The 18,617-nt window shown below is 44.9% G+C and overlaps 1 protein-coding gene across 3 annotated transcripts in view; it reads right to left on the bottom strand.

Moving 5' to 3' along the window:
* The window catches only part of CTNND2 (catenin delta 2), a 1,183,216-nt gene that overhangs the window by 107,379 nt on the left and 1,057,220 nt on the right, over positions 1 to 18,617 (bottom strand). For all 3 annotated transcript variants that reach the window (XM_054019141.1, XM_054019142.1, XM_054019143.1), the window contains one exon: positions 3,542 to 3,692. In XM_054019141.1, coding sequence (XP_053875116.1) covers positions 3,542 to 3,692 — 151 coding nt within the window. The remainder of the gene's footprint in view (positions 1 to 3,541; positions 3,693 to 18,617) is intronic.

Raw genomic sequence — 18,617 nt, 5'->3', positions numbered from 1 at the left:
CTAGGACTCAAAAGATCTAGGTTTTGGTCCCTGCGATGCTGCAGATATCATATGTGACCTTGACCAAGACACTTGGGCCATACATTTTCAAAAATGGCCATATATTTTGTATCCCCAACGCAACATACATTGGGCCTCATATTCAAAACTGCTGAGTACCCAAACATGAGCTGACTTCATTTGGAACTGCGGATATTCAGTATCTCTGAAAATCAGGCCAAAGGTGTCATAGTTGGTGTTCAGAAACTGATGCATGCAAAACAGTGACCACTTTTAAAAATACAAAAAAACCAGGAGTACTTGTAGCACCTTAGAGACTAACAAATTTATTAGAGCATAAGCTTTCGTGGACTACAGCCCACTTCTTCGGATGCATATAGAATGGAACATATATTGAGGAGATATATATACAAAAATACATACATATGCCACAAGTACTCCTGTTCTTTTTGCGGATACAGACTAACACAGCTGCTACTCTGAAACCTTTAAAAATACAGACCTTTATCTTTCTGTCCCTAAATTCCCCATCTGTAAAATGGAGTTAATTCCACCTCTGTACTTCACAAAGGTGCTAAAAGGATAACTTAATTAAGCTTTATGCTTAAGCTTTCAGACTGTATGGTGATGAGCGCCCAGGGCCAGCTCTAATTTTTTTGCTGCCCCAAGCAAAAAAATTTTCCCGCGCTCCCCTGGCCCCGTCCCAACTCCGCCCCTTCCCCAAATCCGCAGCCGCGCCGCACCCGGGGGAGGATTGCCTGGGAGGGAGGGGGGAGAAGCAGAGTGGCGGCGCGCTCGGGGGAGGAGGCGGAGGTTAGCTGGGGGGGGAGGGAACGGTTCCCCCCAGGGTTACTTCCTGCGGCCCTCCCTGTACCCCCCACCACCGCAGCTCACCTCTGCTCAGGGCCGGCTCCCGGCTTTTTGCGCCCCAAGCAAAAAAAAAAAAAAAGGGGCCGGAGTGCCGCCCCTTGGAAAGTGCTGCCCCAAGCACATGCTGGTGCCTAGAGCCGGCCCTGTGAGCACCACAAAAACCCCCAATCAATAAATAAACAAACAAACAAACAACTAACCTAACTAAGTAAAATACTAGATGTACAGAGTACGGCCAAAAGTGCTACAGGCATTATCCTAATAACTTTCCTGTCATATTGGCAAATTTACATTTCTCGAGTAGTGTAATATTCCTACTAATGCCTCTAGGAAAAATATGATTCAACTCGCTAACGAACTAATTGCAATTTCTCAGAATCACTCTGATTTTCCATAAATATTTTAACTTCAAGCATCCATCCGTGTTTGGTTTATAAAATTCTTTCCTTAGGTAATAATTTTCAAACAACTTTTTTTCTTTTGTATACACAGTTCTATTTGCAAAAAGAACAGGAGTACTTGTGGCACCTTAGAGACTAACAAATTTGTTAGAGCATAAGCTTTCATGGGCTACAGCCCACTTCTTCAGATGCATAGCCCACAAAAGCTTATGCTCTAATAAATTTGTTAGTCTCTAAGGTGCCACAAGTACTCCTGTTCTTTTTGTGGATACAGACTAACACGGCTGCTACTCTGAAAACAGTTTTATTTGTTTGTCCAAGAATTTGTTCCAAGAATTCTGGAAACCATTCAAATGCGAAGCTGATGCAAGTAGTGTCTTATTATCCATATTTTATAAACACGTTTGCATTTGGAACTTCTCATTTAAAGACACCATCATTTACACATATGAAATGTTATTGTTTTAAGTGGAGCTTTCAGTTTTGGAACAGAAACAAACATTTCAATTAAAAATTAAAGAATAGAAAAGGCAACAGGAGAAGTGGACTAGTAAATGAAATGATGTTAACTGCAGTTAAGAAGGGAGACCACTCCGTCCTAAAATTATGTGTAAAGGGCATGGGTTTTTTTGTGATAACGGTCATCTATGGAGAAGAACATAAAGAACTGCCCGGGATATTGTAGGGAACAATTCTACACTAATGGACTACAGCAGTGGTTGCCAAGATGTGGTCTGTGAATTAACAGTGCTCTGCAAAACTCTTAGTGGTGGTCCATGGAGTAAAGTAGTTTGATAATCCAGCCTTTAAGGAGATATTAGTGATTATGAGGTGGGTCCATGGGAGAAAGATCTCTCTATTACAAAATGGTCTGCTAGATGCTCAGATTAGACAGACTAATACATTTTCTCCAGCTCTAATTTCTTTTTTTAGAAAATTATTGGAAGTCAATAAACAGTGAATAAACAAGAAAGAGTAGATAGTAACTTACATGCTGCAAGCAGAGGACCCAATGAATTATCCAAAGCCAACTTTCACATCAGTTTGTTCAAGAACAACATAAGGGTGAAACTACACCAGCAGCGTGGTCTAGTAGAGCGGGCAATGAGCTGAATGTCAGGAGATTTAGGTTATATCCCCGACTCTGCCGTAAACTAGCTGTGACTATGGGCAAGTCACTTCAGCACTATTTTCCCTTCTACCCTTTGTCTGTTTAAACTGTAAGCTCTTTGGGGGCAGAGACTTTCTCATACTATATGCCTGAATAGCACCTAGTGTGATGAGGCCCCAGTCTTGGTTAGTGCCTCATAGTATTGTAATACAAATAATATAAGGGACACAGGTCAAAGCATCTGCTCATATGATTCTGTGATTAAAAGTGGGGGGGAGGTAAGGGGAAGCAGCCTATATGCGCCAATATTTGGGGGAGTGTAATTAAGAATTAATGAATCAGCAAAAATACATTAAAAATACCTCTTAATCTACACAGGAAGTAAGAGAATTATGATAATTTATTTCCAGTATGGATATTTCGACTGCTATTCTGTTGTGCATAAATAAAACATCGAGATAAAAATGTCATGTCTTGTAACGTCTAAATCGACAATGTTAGGGTGAATTTAAGTTAAAAAACAAGAAATATGACTGTCATACAACTGGAGATTAAAGACAAAACTGTAATTGAGGTGAGCGAGTTACCCTCCTTAGCTGCACATGCGCTCATGAATTAAGGCACGTTTGAAAGTACCCCTCTGTCCAATGAATTTCTGGAACTCTCCACTAATTCCTTATGTTAAGGCTTCCACTTTGTAATCCTCTGTATAAGGTGTACTAAATAATCATGGGATCTGAAGTAGTTGCCCTTGCCTGGATCCTCCATCTGGAAGATGGAAGTGCTACAATGATAACAACTACAAATGGTACTTAGCATAGGGATGATGATAATTTAATGTTATTTTGATTTTATTCACTCACTGTGGCAGTTCCTAAGTGTTTGTGATACAAATGCCATTGTTCTCAGCCTAAAAAAATTACAGTGCAATTGAATCACTAAACAATATTTTGGTAATGTGTTGTTAGATGAATTAAAAAAAGATTCTGACACTATAGCACTGAGCTATCACACACAAACTTGAATATGACACGTTAAAAGAAAGAGGTCAAGAAATTCTGTTCAAAACACAAGGAGAGCATTGTTCTCACCTTCTTCATCCAGCTATAAAATGTAAAAAACATAAAGAAAATATTTAGATTGTTTAGAAAGAACATACCTATTAGCTCCTTATTTCTGACATCTAAGGCCATGTTTCGTAAAGCTGTAGCAACTGCACATACCACCCGATCATTGTCTATTCGAAGTAGCTCCACCAGGATCGGCAGGCCTTTTTCTTTGCGGACGGCAGCACGGATATACACTGACCACTGTAAAGAGATATTGCATGAGGGAGATTGAAAAAGAGATTGCGGAATGCTGTCAAGAAAAGGAGGGGTGTGTGATTATGAAGATTTCTATCTTGAGGAGTAAAGGAAGAGAGTTAGGAGTAATGGCTGTAGAATCTAAAGACAGAAAATTATTGTATCTATGATGCTAGACAACACTTGAACTGGAAACCCATATTGATTTTTGATTGGTGACAGAAAAATTTAATGATTTAAACTTTAAATTTAATTATTTAAACTTTAAATCCTTGTACACCTAGTTACTGCTTTACTGTCCGAGTTGCAAGCCATTTGCTTGGCATCAGTATGCCCTGGCCAAACTTGAACAACGGTTGTTTGTTCCTAATGCCATTTAATGTTACAAAATATGTTTAAGAAGTTAGCATGCTTCCTGGCTGTCAACTTGAGGAATGTTAGACCCAAGAAGGCACTTCATTATTTCTTTCATGATAGGCAATTTGCTCAGGAGAGGAAGTGAGGAGGGAGTTACACTACTGCTTTTACTGTTAAAACACATCAGCCCAATCCTACAGTGCCTGTGTGTGCAAAATTCACACTGATTTCAATGTGCTGAGTTATGTATATGTAGGGACCACAGGATCAGCCTTGTTATTAGAAATATGACTCAACTATGAAGGATCTAGGATTTTGCTTTGAGCCCATCTAGTTCACAAGATGCTGAAAGTTACATTATTTTACCCGACTTACAGTATGGATGAGCCAATTAATTCGATTTTATGAGTGCCAGACATAGTCTTGGAAGGTGAACAGTTTTATAAAAAGCTTGACGTATCCAGGCCCCTAGCAACAAGACAGAATGTGATGACAGAGTGCGTGAAGAAGAATGATATCAGTGAGAGACAATCTCAGGCAGGGCCGGCTCCAGGCACCAGCTTCTCAAGCAGGTGCTTGGGGCGGCCGCTCCGGAGAGGGGCGGCAGGTCCAGGTATTCGGCGGCAATTCGGCGGATGGTCCCTCACTCAGCCTGGGAGTGAAGGACCTCCCGCCGAATTGCCGCAGCAGGTCGAGATCGCGGCTTTTTTTAGATCGCGATTGCGGCTTTTTTTTTTTTTTTTTGGTTTTGGCTGCTTGGGGCAGCCAAAACCCTGGAGCCGGCCCTGATCTCAGGAAAAGGCTATTTGGTTTTGATGGAACAAGTTGCATTTTTCTATGTGAAATGGTTGTGTGGGATATTTGAGGGGTATGAATCTGCTGTCAGCATGCATGCAGTGCTTTAAGTCCTAATAGCTCTCTGGCTGTGTGCCTAATTCTAGAGTGATAAGAACTGTATTTAAGATATATACTGATGAAATAAGTGAGATCAGACCCTTTCCTTTTATATATATTTGATTACATGATTGTTAAAGTTCTTAAGCCAAGTGTTGAGAACACCTGCTGAGCAGTCACAACTACTACTGAAATCATCTGAATCCAGTGGAGGCTGCAGATGCCTAGAACCTCTTAGGTTTTAGCTTTTTTAGTTTAACAGTGAGAGGTAATTCTGGGTTTTGTTCTTTGAGGACACTGTTATACTCCATATCAATTTAGTTATCCAAGAAAATAATGCACTTTATGCAAATATCCATGTGTGACTCCAGGTTGCGATTCACTCTGGCAGCAGTGTATGGTGACTTAAGAACTGGAGTGCACTGTGAGAAGGAATTCAAGACGAAAAAGCTCACAGAGGGGTTTTTTTCTGTTTTATAAACAGCTTCCAAATTTCCCTAGTACTTTCCATGCTGCTCCTTCTGGTTATCCATTATAGTGTCACTGCTCCATTAATCAATGAAATCAATGGAAAGTTAGGGAATAGTGTAACCAGTAGTAGCTGAAGATAAAGCAGTAATAGGAATATTAAGGAATACAAATTAGGCAAAAATGCAAGCCAATGCTTTTGCTTGGTTTTTGGAATAACAAACATGTTCAATAGATGGCAGTATATATACTGTGGCTAATGTACAGTATAGAGGGTTGCTCAGGGGTGGCAGGTGAACCGCTGGCTCGGGGAAGCTAGCCCTCAGCTCCGCTCCTTCCACCCGAGGCCCTGCCCCTTCCATGCTCCCCTCATGCCCAGAGCCACCTTACTGTGGCCGCTGGCTCCTGTCCAGGCTAGCACCCTCAGCCTCCTTCCCCCATCCCCGGAGTGCCGGGAGGCCTAGCAGCGCAGCCCCAGCCCCAGAGTGCCAGGAGGCCAGGCAGCGCAGCCCAAGGCCCCCTTCTCCCCCCCCCGGCCCGAAGCACCAGGAGGCCCCGTCAGCATGACCCCAGCCTCCCCGACCCCAGAGCGCCGGGAGGGCGGACAGTGCGGACCCAGTGCCAGCCCCAGCTGGGGCCATGTCACAGGGGAAGAACTGCCCACTGCTGCCTGCAGAGTGGGAAGCAGGAGGGTGATTGGGGCAGAATGTGGCCGGGACCACACCTGGCTGTTTGGGGAGGCTCAGCCTCCCCCAGCCTATGATACCCACTGCCCATGGGTTTGCTGAATACTTCTGTCCCTTTGACAGAATAAGAAAAAGTTGTATCTCTGTGTTTCTCCTGAATCACACCAGTTGCCTCTAGTGCATATTGTGGGGTAAACATATGTGTTGATTTCACAGTGCATTGACTTCATTGAAGTTGCAGAGATGTAACCAAAGGCAAAATCTGACGCATATGTTTAATATGCTTTGAGTAGTCACAAATCCTCCATGTTTGGCTAACCAGGAGATTGTGATTTTTCCCTTTGAGATGAGGAACTAGCTACTCTTATCCACAATTTCCTTGCCTATAAGTTAGACTACAGCAGCACACTTGACCTGGGGCTGCCTGTATAAACTATGTGACAGCTTTATCAGACACAACACACAGCTGCCCACTTTCCAGGCAAAAAAGATTACTAAGCACATCTCATCTATGTTCTGTGCTCTCCATTGACTCTCCATTCAGTTGCACATTCACTTCAAGGTCCTGGTCCTAATATTTAAAGCAATTAATGGGCTAGGGTCTATCTAAATGATTGCCTCTCTCTCCTCTCCCCACTGCAACATCAAGGCTCAATATGGATGTTGTTGCTGCAAGAGCCCAGGGAGGAACTCCTGGGAGCTTGGGGCACGGCTTCTTGATGGAGAGCCCTCAGCTATGGAACTCTTTATAGCAGTGGAGATTAGAATGCACCCCAGCGTTGCCATTTTCAGGTCACACTACAAGCCATACTTTTTGCACACACCAATAACAATTGTAGTGGAAATGCTCAAAAATGTTTGTCATGAAACCAAAGGTAAGTAAAGGCAAAACAAATGCCATTAAATAAAAGTGGTTTAAACCGAAGAGGGTTTGATAGGAGTGTCCTTTGTGGATGGATTGATAATTGGTTTAAAGTCTGCATATGGCACCTAGATATCACAGTGACAGGCACATTTTACATGCTGTCATCTTATGTGACACAGACATAATAAAAGTATTAATAGATAGGCAAGTATATAGACATACAAGGATTTCACTATTGCAATTTTATGAACCCACATTTATTCTAGAGTCTGTCATCTGGGGGGAAATAGGGGAAAGGGAAAGAAAACAGTATATACAGAATATTAGTCTATGACTTGCCTTTCTAATAACTCTATAACCTCATCCCTCACGAACCCACCCCAGGGACCTGCCACATACTTCCCAAGATACACTCACAAGGGAACCCATGCAGATCCATCATATCTGGCTATGGCATTCTTACTGAAGGAATATCGAGATTCATAGAAACTATTCTCAAACCACTCACCACACAGAGGGCCCGCTTCCTCCAGGACACAACCAACTTCCTCCACAAATGCCTCAACATTAACAACCTCCCTCAGAACACCATTCTTGCCACCAGGGATGTTGCCTCCCTACACACCAACATCCCTCACAATAACGGCATCCCTACCTGCCTTAAATATCTACAAGACAATGGACAACCCTCAAACAAATCATCAAACTCATCCATTTCAGTCCCACTCATAACAAATTTACATTCAACAACAAACACTTTGTCCAAGCCATGGGAACAGCCCTGGGTATTAGGGTGGTTCTCCAATATGCCAACCTCCTGGACCACCTTGAAGAAAACATTCCAGATAAGTGCAACACAAAACCAGTGATATACCTGAGATACATCAATGATATTGTCATCCTCTGAACAGATGACTTAAACTCCCACATAGATTTCCATCACAACTTCCACATCCCCTACCTGTCTATTCAACTCTCTCTGGAACACTCCCACACTAGCATCAACTTCCTGGATACCACAATCAGCTTCAACACCCTTCAGACAACTATATATAAGAAACCCACGGATCACCACACCTACCTTCATAGATCAATAACCACCCCAAGACATCTTTTATCTATAGCCAGGCACTCAGATACCACAGAACATGCTGCGAAGATATACACCTTAACGCTCACAAAATTGCCTTTGTCAAACAAGGACACTTCACCAGAGAAGTAGATTGCATCGTGGCCACCCAAATACCCTGAGAGAATTGCTTCAATACAGAAATAAAACCTCCTCCGACTGCACACCCACAGTTGTTATCTACCACTCCACACTGGGACCCATATGAAGAATCATCAAACAACTACAAACCATTTTCTATGTGGACCCTGTCCTGAAAGAAATCTTTCATGAACCCCCCTCTTCCAGCCTTCAAACAACCCCCCAACCTCTCCAAGCTCATCATCAGAAGTAAGCTCCCCACAGACCAGGGCACACCAACTCAAAGCAGCACAGATTCTGCCAGAATAACAGATGTAAAGCCTGCAGACATATCTCCACTGCTACAATGATCAACACCCTCCATGACACACCTTTCAAGACTCATGGGTCCTACATATGCCTATCACAACGTGTGGTGTACCTCATCCAGTGCACTAAATGCCCCAGTAGCACTTATATGGGTGAAACCAGACAATCACTATGCTTTCAAATGAACTCACACATGAAAATGATAAAAAAAACCAAAACATCCTATCACCTCTGGATGAACACTTTTCACAAAGCTATCACTCTATATCTGACCTATCAGTCCTCATCCTTATAGGAAAGCTGCGCAACACTGTCAAAAGATGAGGTTGGGAGCTTAAATTCATAACTTTGTTAGACACTAAAAATCATGCTTTTAATAAAGACCCTGGATTTATGGCTTATTACAACAATCTGTAACCCACTAACCCCCGCCTCCTCACTTTTTGTACTATGACTACAGGGGTGTTAATGGGCAACTTCATCTTGAAAGATCCCTTTAAAATATGTGCTAATCACTTTTGCTAAACTATTTGTTCGATCTTGTATTTACCCGTGACACTCTCAATACTGAAGAAAAGTTCTGTGTAGCTTGAAAGCTTGTCTCTCTCCCCAACAGAAATTGGTCCAATAAAACCTATTACCTCACCCACCTTGTCTACTGAATAACAAAATTCAGTTAAGCTGGGCAAAGGTATTGAGAGTGTCACGGGTAAATACAAGATCGAACAAATAGTTTAGCAAAGGATTCTTGCTACATCTTACTTTATTCTTTCCTTCCTCTGTTCTGTTCTCTAGAACCACGTTGTGGGATAATACTTAATGAACATTCACCAGCTGAGAAATCAAAACTCAATCTCAAGGATCAGTAACTTTCAATTAAAAATATGTCCTAGAAAAATAACCTTTCCTAAAATCAGGGCAACATTTTGTTTTAAAAGAGTATTAAATATGAGATGTTGTGAATACCCCAAATTGACACTTCTAAATTTACTTCTCTAATAGCCAGGTATTTACCTGTCAGATTAATGCACTGTCAGCTGCAGCTGTAAAAAGAAAAAATTATAGCTCCTTGATGCTTACAAAACTACTAGCTCTGTATTTCCTATGCATCTCCCAGGGGATGTATCCAATATGTCTGCTACTATTAAGTGGTGACTGTCAGAGTGAGAGTGCAAGTTAGCAGGGAGACTATTTTAGACTGTGGTGAGACTGTTTGGTTGAGGTGAAAACAGAGGGTGCTCAAAACAATCTGCCGCCCTAGGCAAAACTGCAGTGTGCCACCCCCTCCAGCCCCATTAGATGCTCACAGCAGACCCCCAGCACCTCCCCTGCGGCTGCCGCTGCTGCCACCCCACCCCTAAACCTTGTGCAGCCAGGTGGAAAGCTGATGGGTCAGACCCCAGCCTGGGACTGCAGAGGTCATTGGGTCCCGATGAGAGACCCCACGGGATGGGAATGGTCCGACACCTAGGCAGGATGAGCTGGGCCAGGCCAGGAGGAAAGTCCCCCCAGCCCCTGTCCTAGGCTGTGCAAGTGGTCAAGACCAGCTCGTGGGTAGGTGATCCCCCAGCAGGGGTCGCCTTTCCCAATGGCCCTTTCTAGGCAGGTTGGCACCAGCTGCTTGGAGTTCACAAGGGGAGCGAGACCCAGCTCAGCACCCCTGGACTACAGTGGCTTTTTCCCCGGGAGTCACAGCTAGTCAGCTCAACCACAATGGGACCTGGGCACTAGCAGGTGGCAGCTCTCAGCCCACTGGGCTCCAGTTATTGGGAAGCAAAGACCCCGCCTTACACGAAACCACCCAGACTGGGAGGGCTGATGCCCCAACAAAGGGACCAGCAGGCTCCATCCCACTGGATAGAGCGGGGGTCTTCACACCTCAGCCCTGAAACCCTGGCCCCAGCCAGCCCCCCAGCACATGGTGGCAGTGTCTCCAAAGTCTGGACATGTCAGAGTTGGAATTGGTGGTTGCAGCAGGGTGCTGACTTGGAGTTGGTGGGTTGCTGCGTTTGTGGCCCAAACCCCAGCAGTGCTCACGGTGCTGCCAGTAGCAGCCCCAAGCCGCTCTGCGCCAGAGCCACACTGTGCCAGGGTGGGGAGCAGCGGGGGTGCTTCCCCACCAGGGGGCTTCCTCTTGCTCCTCAGAGCCCTGGCTGGTGGCTAACCCCTGACCCTGGCAGCACCCCCAGCCTCTTCCCCCCCTACAGCCACCCCATATTTGGAACTGGAGTGAATCTAAACTCCCAGAAATCTGCCTCCCTCAGCAGCTGCCTCGGCTGCCTATAACTGGAGCAGCCTGTGGGTAAGAGTTCAAGCCAGTAGATTGTACATCCAGGGACATCGCTTGGCTCAGTAAGGACACCTTGCCCAAGTCTCTTGCTTTGAATAAGGATTGCCTTGATTTTTACAAAAGAGTGTATGTTAAGTAATGACAATGGGGATGTACAATCATGGTATCAAATTCCCATTGTATTGTGAACACCTCTACAAAACGTACCGTACTATACTGACTGTAAACAAAAGTGGTTCTTGGCATTTCCAGTTGTCTATTGGAAATCATAAGCATTTCTTTTAGGAGACCTAAAGTTGCACTAGCTTCTTGCTTATCATTTAGAAGAAATAGGGACATTTGAGCAACAAAATGGAGACACACTTTTTAACTCCACTGAAAGCAAAGACATTGAACTAGGAACATGCTGGAGCAACAGAGTATGAAAAATAACATTTTCCTCCTCAATAGGGCTATTTGGCATGCATGCCTTTTCTGCAGCTAAGGCACCCATTAATTAGCATAGCATAAATATTCCAGGTAAAACGCTTTTTTAAAGGATCAGTTTTGCTCTGTGATCATTTTTCCTGAGCTAACTACCTCTGCAGCACTGCAGGATAACTCATCCTGCTTTAGGGAAGTTGACAGACTTATTTTTGTGATGTAGCCACTATCATTACATCCATGTTTATAAGTCATACACCTTAGGGTGGAAACCTGGGGTTGTCTATTAATCTTATGAGGAATCTCTGGAGACTTAAATATGAAGCTGCATTTAGAAAGCAGTGAGAAATATCTGTCTCTCTTTAGCTAAACTGCCAATTAGGACAAAGTGTCTGTAAGCAATGATGATGTGATGTGTATATTTCAGGAATTGTGAAATTGAGATGCTCCAAACTGCTTTTTATTCTCTCCCAGACTTGAGAAATGGAATCACTCTTGCATGTACTTACAATTCTTTTAGTTTGCCTAAAGCCATTATGAAACATTCCTGCATTTCCACATTGCTGGTCAATAGCTAGTATGAGTGTAAAGAAGTATAAAAGATATGAACATAAAAATATGGAAAGAGACAAATGATTTGTTGTCTCTTTGTAAATGAGAAGCTCTGCCAATATACTTAATCATCCAATTATTTCATAAATCAGTTGTAATATCAATGATCAAATAATTGCTCAGCTTGTAAAGAGAAAAGACTCCTGTGGGAACCGTATAGCTCTGGAGAGAGCAAGAATAAAAAAAAATCTATTTCTGTTGAATCAGATGGCAGCTAAATTTTCAAAGACATGCATGAGAGTCACAATTTGTGCAGCAATGCTCTTTACAGATAATGGAATTTGTGGGGCATGACTACTATACATCACTCCAAAGATGTACAGTACATCTCTACTTCCACTTTTATTCATAGTTTCTGTTTTTATTTTAGTCACAGTAACTAAGGGCTGGTCTAAACTAGGTGGGGGGATTGATCTAAGATACGCAACTTCAGCTACGTGAATAACGTAGCTGAAGTCGAAGTATCTTAGATTGATTTACCTTGGGTCCTCACGGTGCAGGATTAACAGCCGTGGCTCCCCCATCAACTCCGCTACCACCGCTCGCTCCGGTGGAGTTCCGGAGTCGACGGGGAGCAGGTTCAGGGATCAATATATCGCGTCTTAACAAGACGCGATATATCGATCCCTGATAAATCAATCGCTACCCGCCGATATGGTGGGTAGTCTGGATGTACCCTAAGAAGAAAAATACAGTAATCTGGAAAATTATTCCTTAGTTTGGCACAGTTATTGTTACAAAGCACCCTTTCCAGTACTTTATGCCTCATGGAATTGAGATCAAATTAGGCTGAAACTCAGTGTAAAAATGATCCATTCAGAGGAAAATTGTTTCTTTTTAAAAAATCTAGAAAGATTAAATTACTGTCCTCCTTTTACCATTTTTGGTGGTTTTCTATATTCTTCTGCTAAACACAAAGTAAGGAAGAATTTGCCCCCCACAATGAAATTATGCATTCAGCACAAAATGGAAAATTTTGGAATGCCAAAAATTAAACAAAGCTGATGTTTTTAATTGAGACCTCCCCACCTCCCAACCTGTATCAGGGTTCTATGGTGCGCGCGCGCGCATACACACACACACAATTGAATTCAAATACTCATCAATTTCAGCTGGAGTTTGCATCCTAAGCATAATGTATATTTCATCCCTCAAAGGATCTGTGAACTCTCTGAAGGGTAAGGGGAAGATCTGAGATGTAAGCTACCACAGAGGTAATCAAAGCCACATTGAGGCAGGGAATGAAACTGCAGGTGGTGGGACCTGTGATCCTTACTGCTCTGTAGGCAACATCATTGAAAAGGTAATGCAAACAACCCAAAAGTAGAAAAAGAAAGGGTTTTATTCACTACAAATAAAGAGAATAGCCTGTTTTTAAAATCTCAGGTCTATCTTTTAACCCACATATCTCCATTGGTGCACCTGTGCAATCACTTTAATTGACATAAAGCATGGTTCGCCAAACTTTTCAAGCTACTGAACATTTCATAAGAGAGAGAGAGAGCCTCTCGTGGACACTCCACTCCACTCATTTAACCCTATCTCCCCAGTCCTTACTTCTCGCACTATTTCATTCTGTGGGCAATTAGAAAAGGTTCCACGTACCAGTAGTGGGTCTATGGACTACAGTATGAGACCAACAGCTCTAGAGAAAATTCTTTATTGGTTGCTTTCCCCTTATCCCATGACCTCCATTAGGTTTAAATAGAAAGTAGTAATCTGACAAGGTGAAGTAAAAAAGAAATTTTCTTAAATATTTGAGAAAAATATACTGTCTGTGCTGAAGGAACTGAATTTGGAAGCCTGGTGCCCATTTATCTTTGCTACTGTCACTCCTACAGCTCAAACACATTGTTTGGATTCATAACCTAATTTCTTTCCTTGAGAGATACCTTAATCCCCACCAAATACTGGATCTTTTAAGACCTACAAAGTTTTGAGAATAAGCCTTCAAATCTTATGGGAAGCAAACATTCTGGGTGTAATAAAGAGTCAGACTGTAAACGGGTTAATCACAGACTACTGTTCTCCCACTCCTCAGGATGATGCCCTTGATGCCTTTATGGGATTACAGTGTTATGTACTAGTTGTGACAGTGGAAGACATCCTCCTTCCTTGAATAATATTGACTACTCTCCCACAAAGCTCATCATTTTCTATATTTATTAGTGTATATATCTGCCTGGGACAAATTTCCATCCAGTAAAGAATTCCTGACAGATCTTGACTTGACAGTTCATAGAGCTTTTGATTCTTTAGAGGTGTGGGGGTTTTATCAGTTTGGGTTAGCACTGATTTAAATAGTTGATATATTATAAAATGTCTTCTCCTTTGTATAGTATGTGGCTTTATCACATGAATGTTTTGGAGACAGGCAGACAGGCAGACTTTCTACTTGAACTAAATAACTTTCCTGTTGGAATACAAAGCCTGATGTAACTTCAAAGGGGGTGTGTGTGTGTAAACAGACAAACTTGAAAGCTTGTCTCTTTCACCAATAGATATTGGTCCAATAAAAGATATTCCTTCACCTACCTTGTCTTCCTACACAATTAGAGTAATCAGAAAAGTTTGGCAGGGAACCTTCAATGTCTCCTGGCCTGATAATGGTAGAAGATTGATAACCTAGATGAATGATGCTTTAGACAATAAGTATTCAATAATAATGAATAATTATGATTGTGTGATTGGACAGGAGGGTTCTGGAAACATTTTGGCCTGCTATCCTGAGAGATAACTGCACTGAGCTCTTGACTGAACCGCTCTCTTTTATGTCTTCAATTTCTTTGTCAAATTATTTGCTTAATAGGTCTCTCACTCTTATAAAGAGATTTCTTCAGAAAGGCAGATATTTTCTTAAGGAATAAAGCCAGACATCTCATCTGGCTATCTCAAGAGATCAGACTGTGACCTGGAAATCTAATTCTATTTGTACAGTACTTGCTAGTGATCAGAGGCAGGTACCTAGTTATAAACACTGACTTGTCTAATCAAGAGAATACTATGCTACCCATCTATGCTGAGTGATCAAGCAGGGGAAATGGAAAGAGAGGGATTGAGAAGAGCTGATGGAGGAATGATAGGTTCCTACCCTACGAGGCTTGTAGAGAACTAAGCCAAAAGCAGTGACACTGGGTGAGATGAGAGAGGATATAAAAAACAATGGAGACTCAAGAGAAAGATTCTAAAGGCAGCCACAGGAAACAGTACAACGGGAAATGGGGATAATACCATGTGCAGATTATCTGCATGCAGCACATACATTTAATTTCTAAAATGCAACTGATTTTAAGGGACATTTTTGAAGCATGAACAGAAAGTATTTCAGCTTTAAGAAGCATCAAGCTATACAGGCAGTCAAGAGAGAATAGTTGGGACACAAATGGAACTGAAAGGGGATTGAAGTAGCTATGGCAGCTATTTTACTACTGGTGATTATGTTATCAAAGGAAATGTCCTATATAAGGTATATCACTGTTCAAAAACTAAACAAATAAATATAAATTAAGAAAAAAAGTGGTTTCTTTAGGGGCCTAACAAAAGCAAGGAAATCCCTAGCCAAAGATACCACACTTCATCTTTAACTTCATAACACAGAGAAGATTACAGATGAGATGGTCCTTTATTTGGAGACTTCAGAAATGCCACCCACCAGTTTAATGGATGGGAGACTTGGATTGGATCCACAAGGTGACAGACAGCTTTAGAATGAAACATGGATTGTAGGCGGGGTACTCCGCTGCCTGTTGGCCAGCCAGAGAGAGAGGAGCTGATTGGCTCCTTGCTCCTCACAATAATTAATTTAAACCCTTGCCTGGGGTTTCTTGTACCTCTTGCCCCATTTTAGTTGAACCCACCCTGTCTCCTCATAGTTATATAATATAGGAACTGTGTTTTTAGGATGCTATAGGTCTGATCAACCACCTGTTTTACGGATCAAGAAGGAATTTTTCCTATTGGGGCCAAATAGGCTAAGGCCTGGTAGGTTTTTTTTTTACCTTCTGCACAGTGTCACAGAGACACAGTTAGGTTAAACAGATATAGGCTTCAGAAATTAAATATTAGGAAGTGTGTGAATGTTTATTTCATCATAACTTGCAGTCAGTGTCCAGTGCAGATAAAAGGCCAAAGGACCAGAAATAAGAGACCCGGGATTTCACTGGTGGACCTCGGGCCTATGGTAAAAAGGAAGACCTGAAGCCTTTGCAGACCAAAGTCCCTCTGTGGTACAGTAACTCCCCACTTAACATCATCCCGATGATACGAAGGTGGGAGGCGTTGCCAATTCGGAGGAGGATAGGGATATTCTGCAGGGAGACTTGAATGAGCTTGAGAATTGGAGTATCAGAAATAGGATGAAATTTAATAGTGAAAAGTGTAAGGTGATGCATTTAGGGACGACTAACAACAATTTTAGCTACAAGCTGGGGACGCATTGGTTAGAAGTAACGGAAGAGGAGAAGGACCTAGGGGTTCTTGTAGACCGGAGGATGACTATGAGTCGACAATGTGATGTGCAGCGGCACCGGAGGCAGCAAACAGGGCGGCTAACAGGGGAGTTTGAGAGGGAGTTCTCATTGGAGGAGAAGGTACCTGTATTTGCATCTGTCCTGGGTGTTCCTGGGTGTTCTTGTGTGTTTGTTTGTTTTGGTTTGTAGGGGCCGGCAGGGGCTGGGTGCTGGGACGGACGCCGAGGCCTGAGCAGGGGGCGGGGCTTGGCTGATTAGGGGGCCCATAAAAGCGGCCGCCCAGCCAGGCAGCGGCACAGCTGCGAGCAGCGGCACCGGAGGCAGCAAACAGGGCGGCTAACAGGGGAGTTTGAGAGGGAGTTCTCATTGGAGGAGAAGGTACCTGTATTTGCATCTGTCCTGGGTGTTCCTGGGTGTTCTTGTGTGTTTGTTTGTTTTGGTTTGTAGGGGCCGGCAGGGGCTGGGTGCTGGGACGGACGCCGAGGCCTGAGCAGGGGGCGGGGCTTGGCTGATTAGGGGGCCCATAAAAGCGGCCGCCCAGCCAGGCAGCGGCACAGCTGCGAGCAGCGGCACCGGAGGCAGCAAACAGGGCGGCTAACAGGGGAGTTTGAGAGGGAGTTCTCATTGGAGGAGAAGGTACCTGTATTTGCATCTGTCCTGGGTGTTCCTGGGTGTTCTTGTGTGTTTGTTTGTTTTGGTTTGTAGGGGCCGGCAGGGGCTGGGTGCTGGGACGGACGCCGAGGCCTGAGCAGGGGGCGGGGCTTGGCTGATTAGGGGGCCCATAAAAGCGGCCGCCCAGCCAGGCAGCGGCACAGCTGCGAGCAGCGGCACCGGAGGCAGCAAACAGGGCGGCTAACAGGGGAGTTCGAGAGGGAGTTCTCATTGGAGGAGAAGGTACCTGTATTTGCATCTGTCCTGGGTGTTCCTGGGTGTTCTTGTGTGTTTGTTTGTTTTGGTTTGTAGGGGCCGGCAGGGGCTGGGTGCTGGGACGGACGCCGAGGCCTGAGCAGGGGGCGGGGCTTGGCTGATTAGGGGGCCCATAAAAGCGGCCGCCCAGCCAGGCAGCGGCACAGCTGCGAGCAGCGGCACCGGAGGCAGCAAACAGGGCGGCTAACAGGGGAGTTTGAGAGGGAGTTCTCATTGGAGGAGAAGGTACCTGTATTTGCATCTGTCCTGGGTGTTCCTGGGTGTTCTTGTGTGTTTGTTTGTTTTGGTTTGTAGGGGCCGGCAGGGGCTGGGTGCTGGGACGGACGCCGAGGCCTGAGCAGGGGGCGGGGCTTGGCTGATTAGGGGGCCCATAAAAGCGGCCGCCCAGCCAGGCAGCGGCACAGCTGCGAGCAGCGGCACCGGAGGCAGCAAACAGGGCGGCTAACAGGGGAGTTCGAGAGGGAGTTCTCATTGGAGGAGAAGGTACCTGTATTTGCATCTGTCCTGGGTGTTCCTGGGTGTTCTTGTGTGTTTGTTTGTTTTGGTTTGTAGGGGCCGGCAGGGGCTGGGTGCTGGGACGGACGCCGAGGCCTGAGCAGGGGGCGGGGCTTGGCTGATTAGGGGGCCCATAAAAGCGGCCGCCCAGCCAGGCAGCGGCACAGCTGCGAGCAGCGGCACCGGAGGCAGCAAACAGGGCGGCTAACAGGGGAGTTTGAGAGGGAGTTCTCATTGGAGGAGAAGGTACCTGTATTTGCATCTGTCCTGGGTGTTCCTGGGTGTTCTTGTGTGTTTGTTTGTTTTGGTTTGTAGGGGCCGGCAGGGGCTGGGTGCTGGGACGGACGCCGAGGCCTGAGCAGGGGGCGGGGCTTGGCTGATTAGGGGGCCCATAAAAGCGGCCGCCCAGCCAGGCAGCGGCACAGCTGCGAGCAGCGGCACCGGAGGCAGCAAACAGGGCGGCTAACAGGGGAGTTTGAGAGGGAGTTCTCATTGGAGGAGAAGGTACCTGTATTTGCATCTGTCCTGGGTGTTCCTGGGTGTTCTTGTGTGTTTGTTTGTTTTGGTTTGTAGGGGCCGGCAGGGGCTGGGTGCTGGGACGGACGCCGAGGCCTGAGCAGGGGGCGGGGCTTGGCTGATTAGGGGGCCCATAAAAGCGGCCGCCCAGCCAGGCAGCGGCACAGCTGCGAGCAGCGGCACCGGAGGCAGCAAACAGGGCGGCTAACAGGGGAGTTTGAGAGGGAGTTCTCATTGGAGGAGAAGGTACCTGTATTTGCATCTGTCCTGGGTGTTCCTGGGTGTTTGTTTGTTTTGGTTTGTAGGGGCCGGCAGGGGCTGGGTGCTGGGACGGACGCCGAGGCCTGAGCAGGGGGCGGGGCTTGGCTGATTAGGGGGCCCATAAAAGCGGCCGCCCAGCCAGGCAGCGG

The sequence above is a fragment of the Malaclemys terrapin genome, chromosome 2, assembly GCF_027887155.1.
Source record: "Malaclemys terrapin pileata isolate rMalTer1 chromosome 2, rMalTer1.hap1, whole genome shotgun sequence".
Lineage (NCBI taxonomy): Eukaryota > Metazoa > Chordata > Testudines > Emydidae > Malaclemys > Malaclemys terrapin.
The sequence above is the reverse complement of the archived record's forward strand: the minus strand, read 5'-3'. Positions and strand labels throughout refer to the sequence as shown.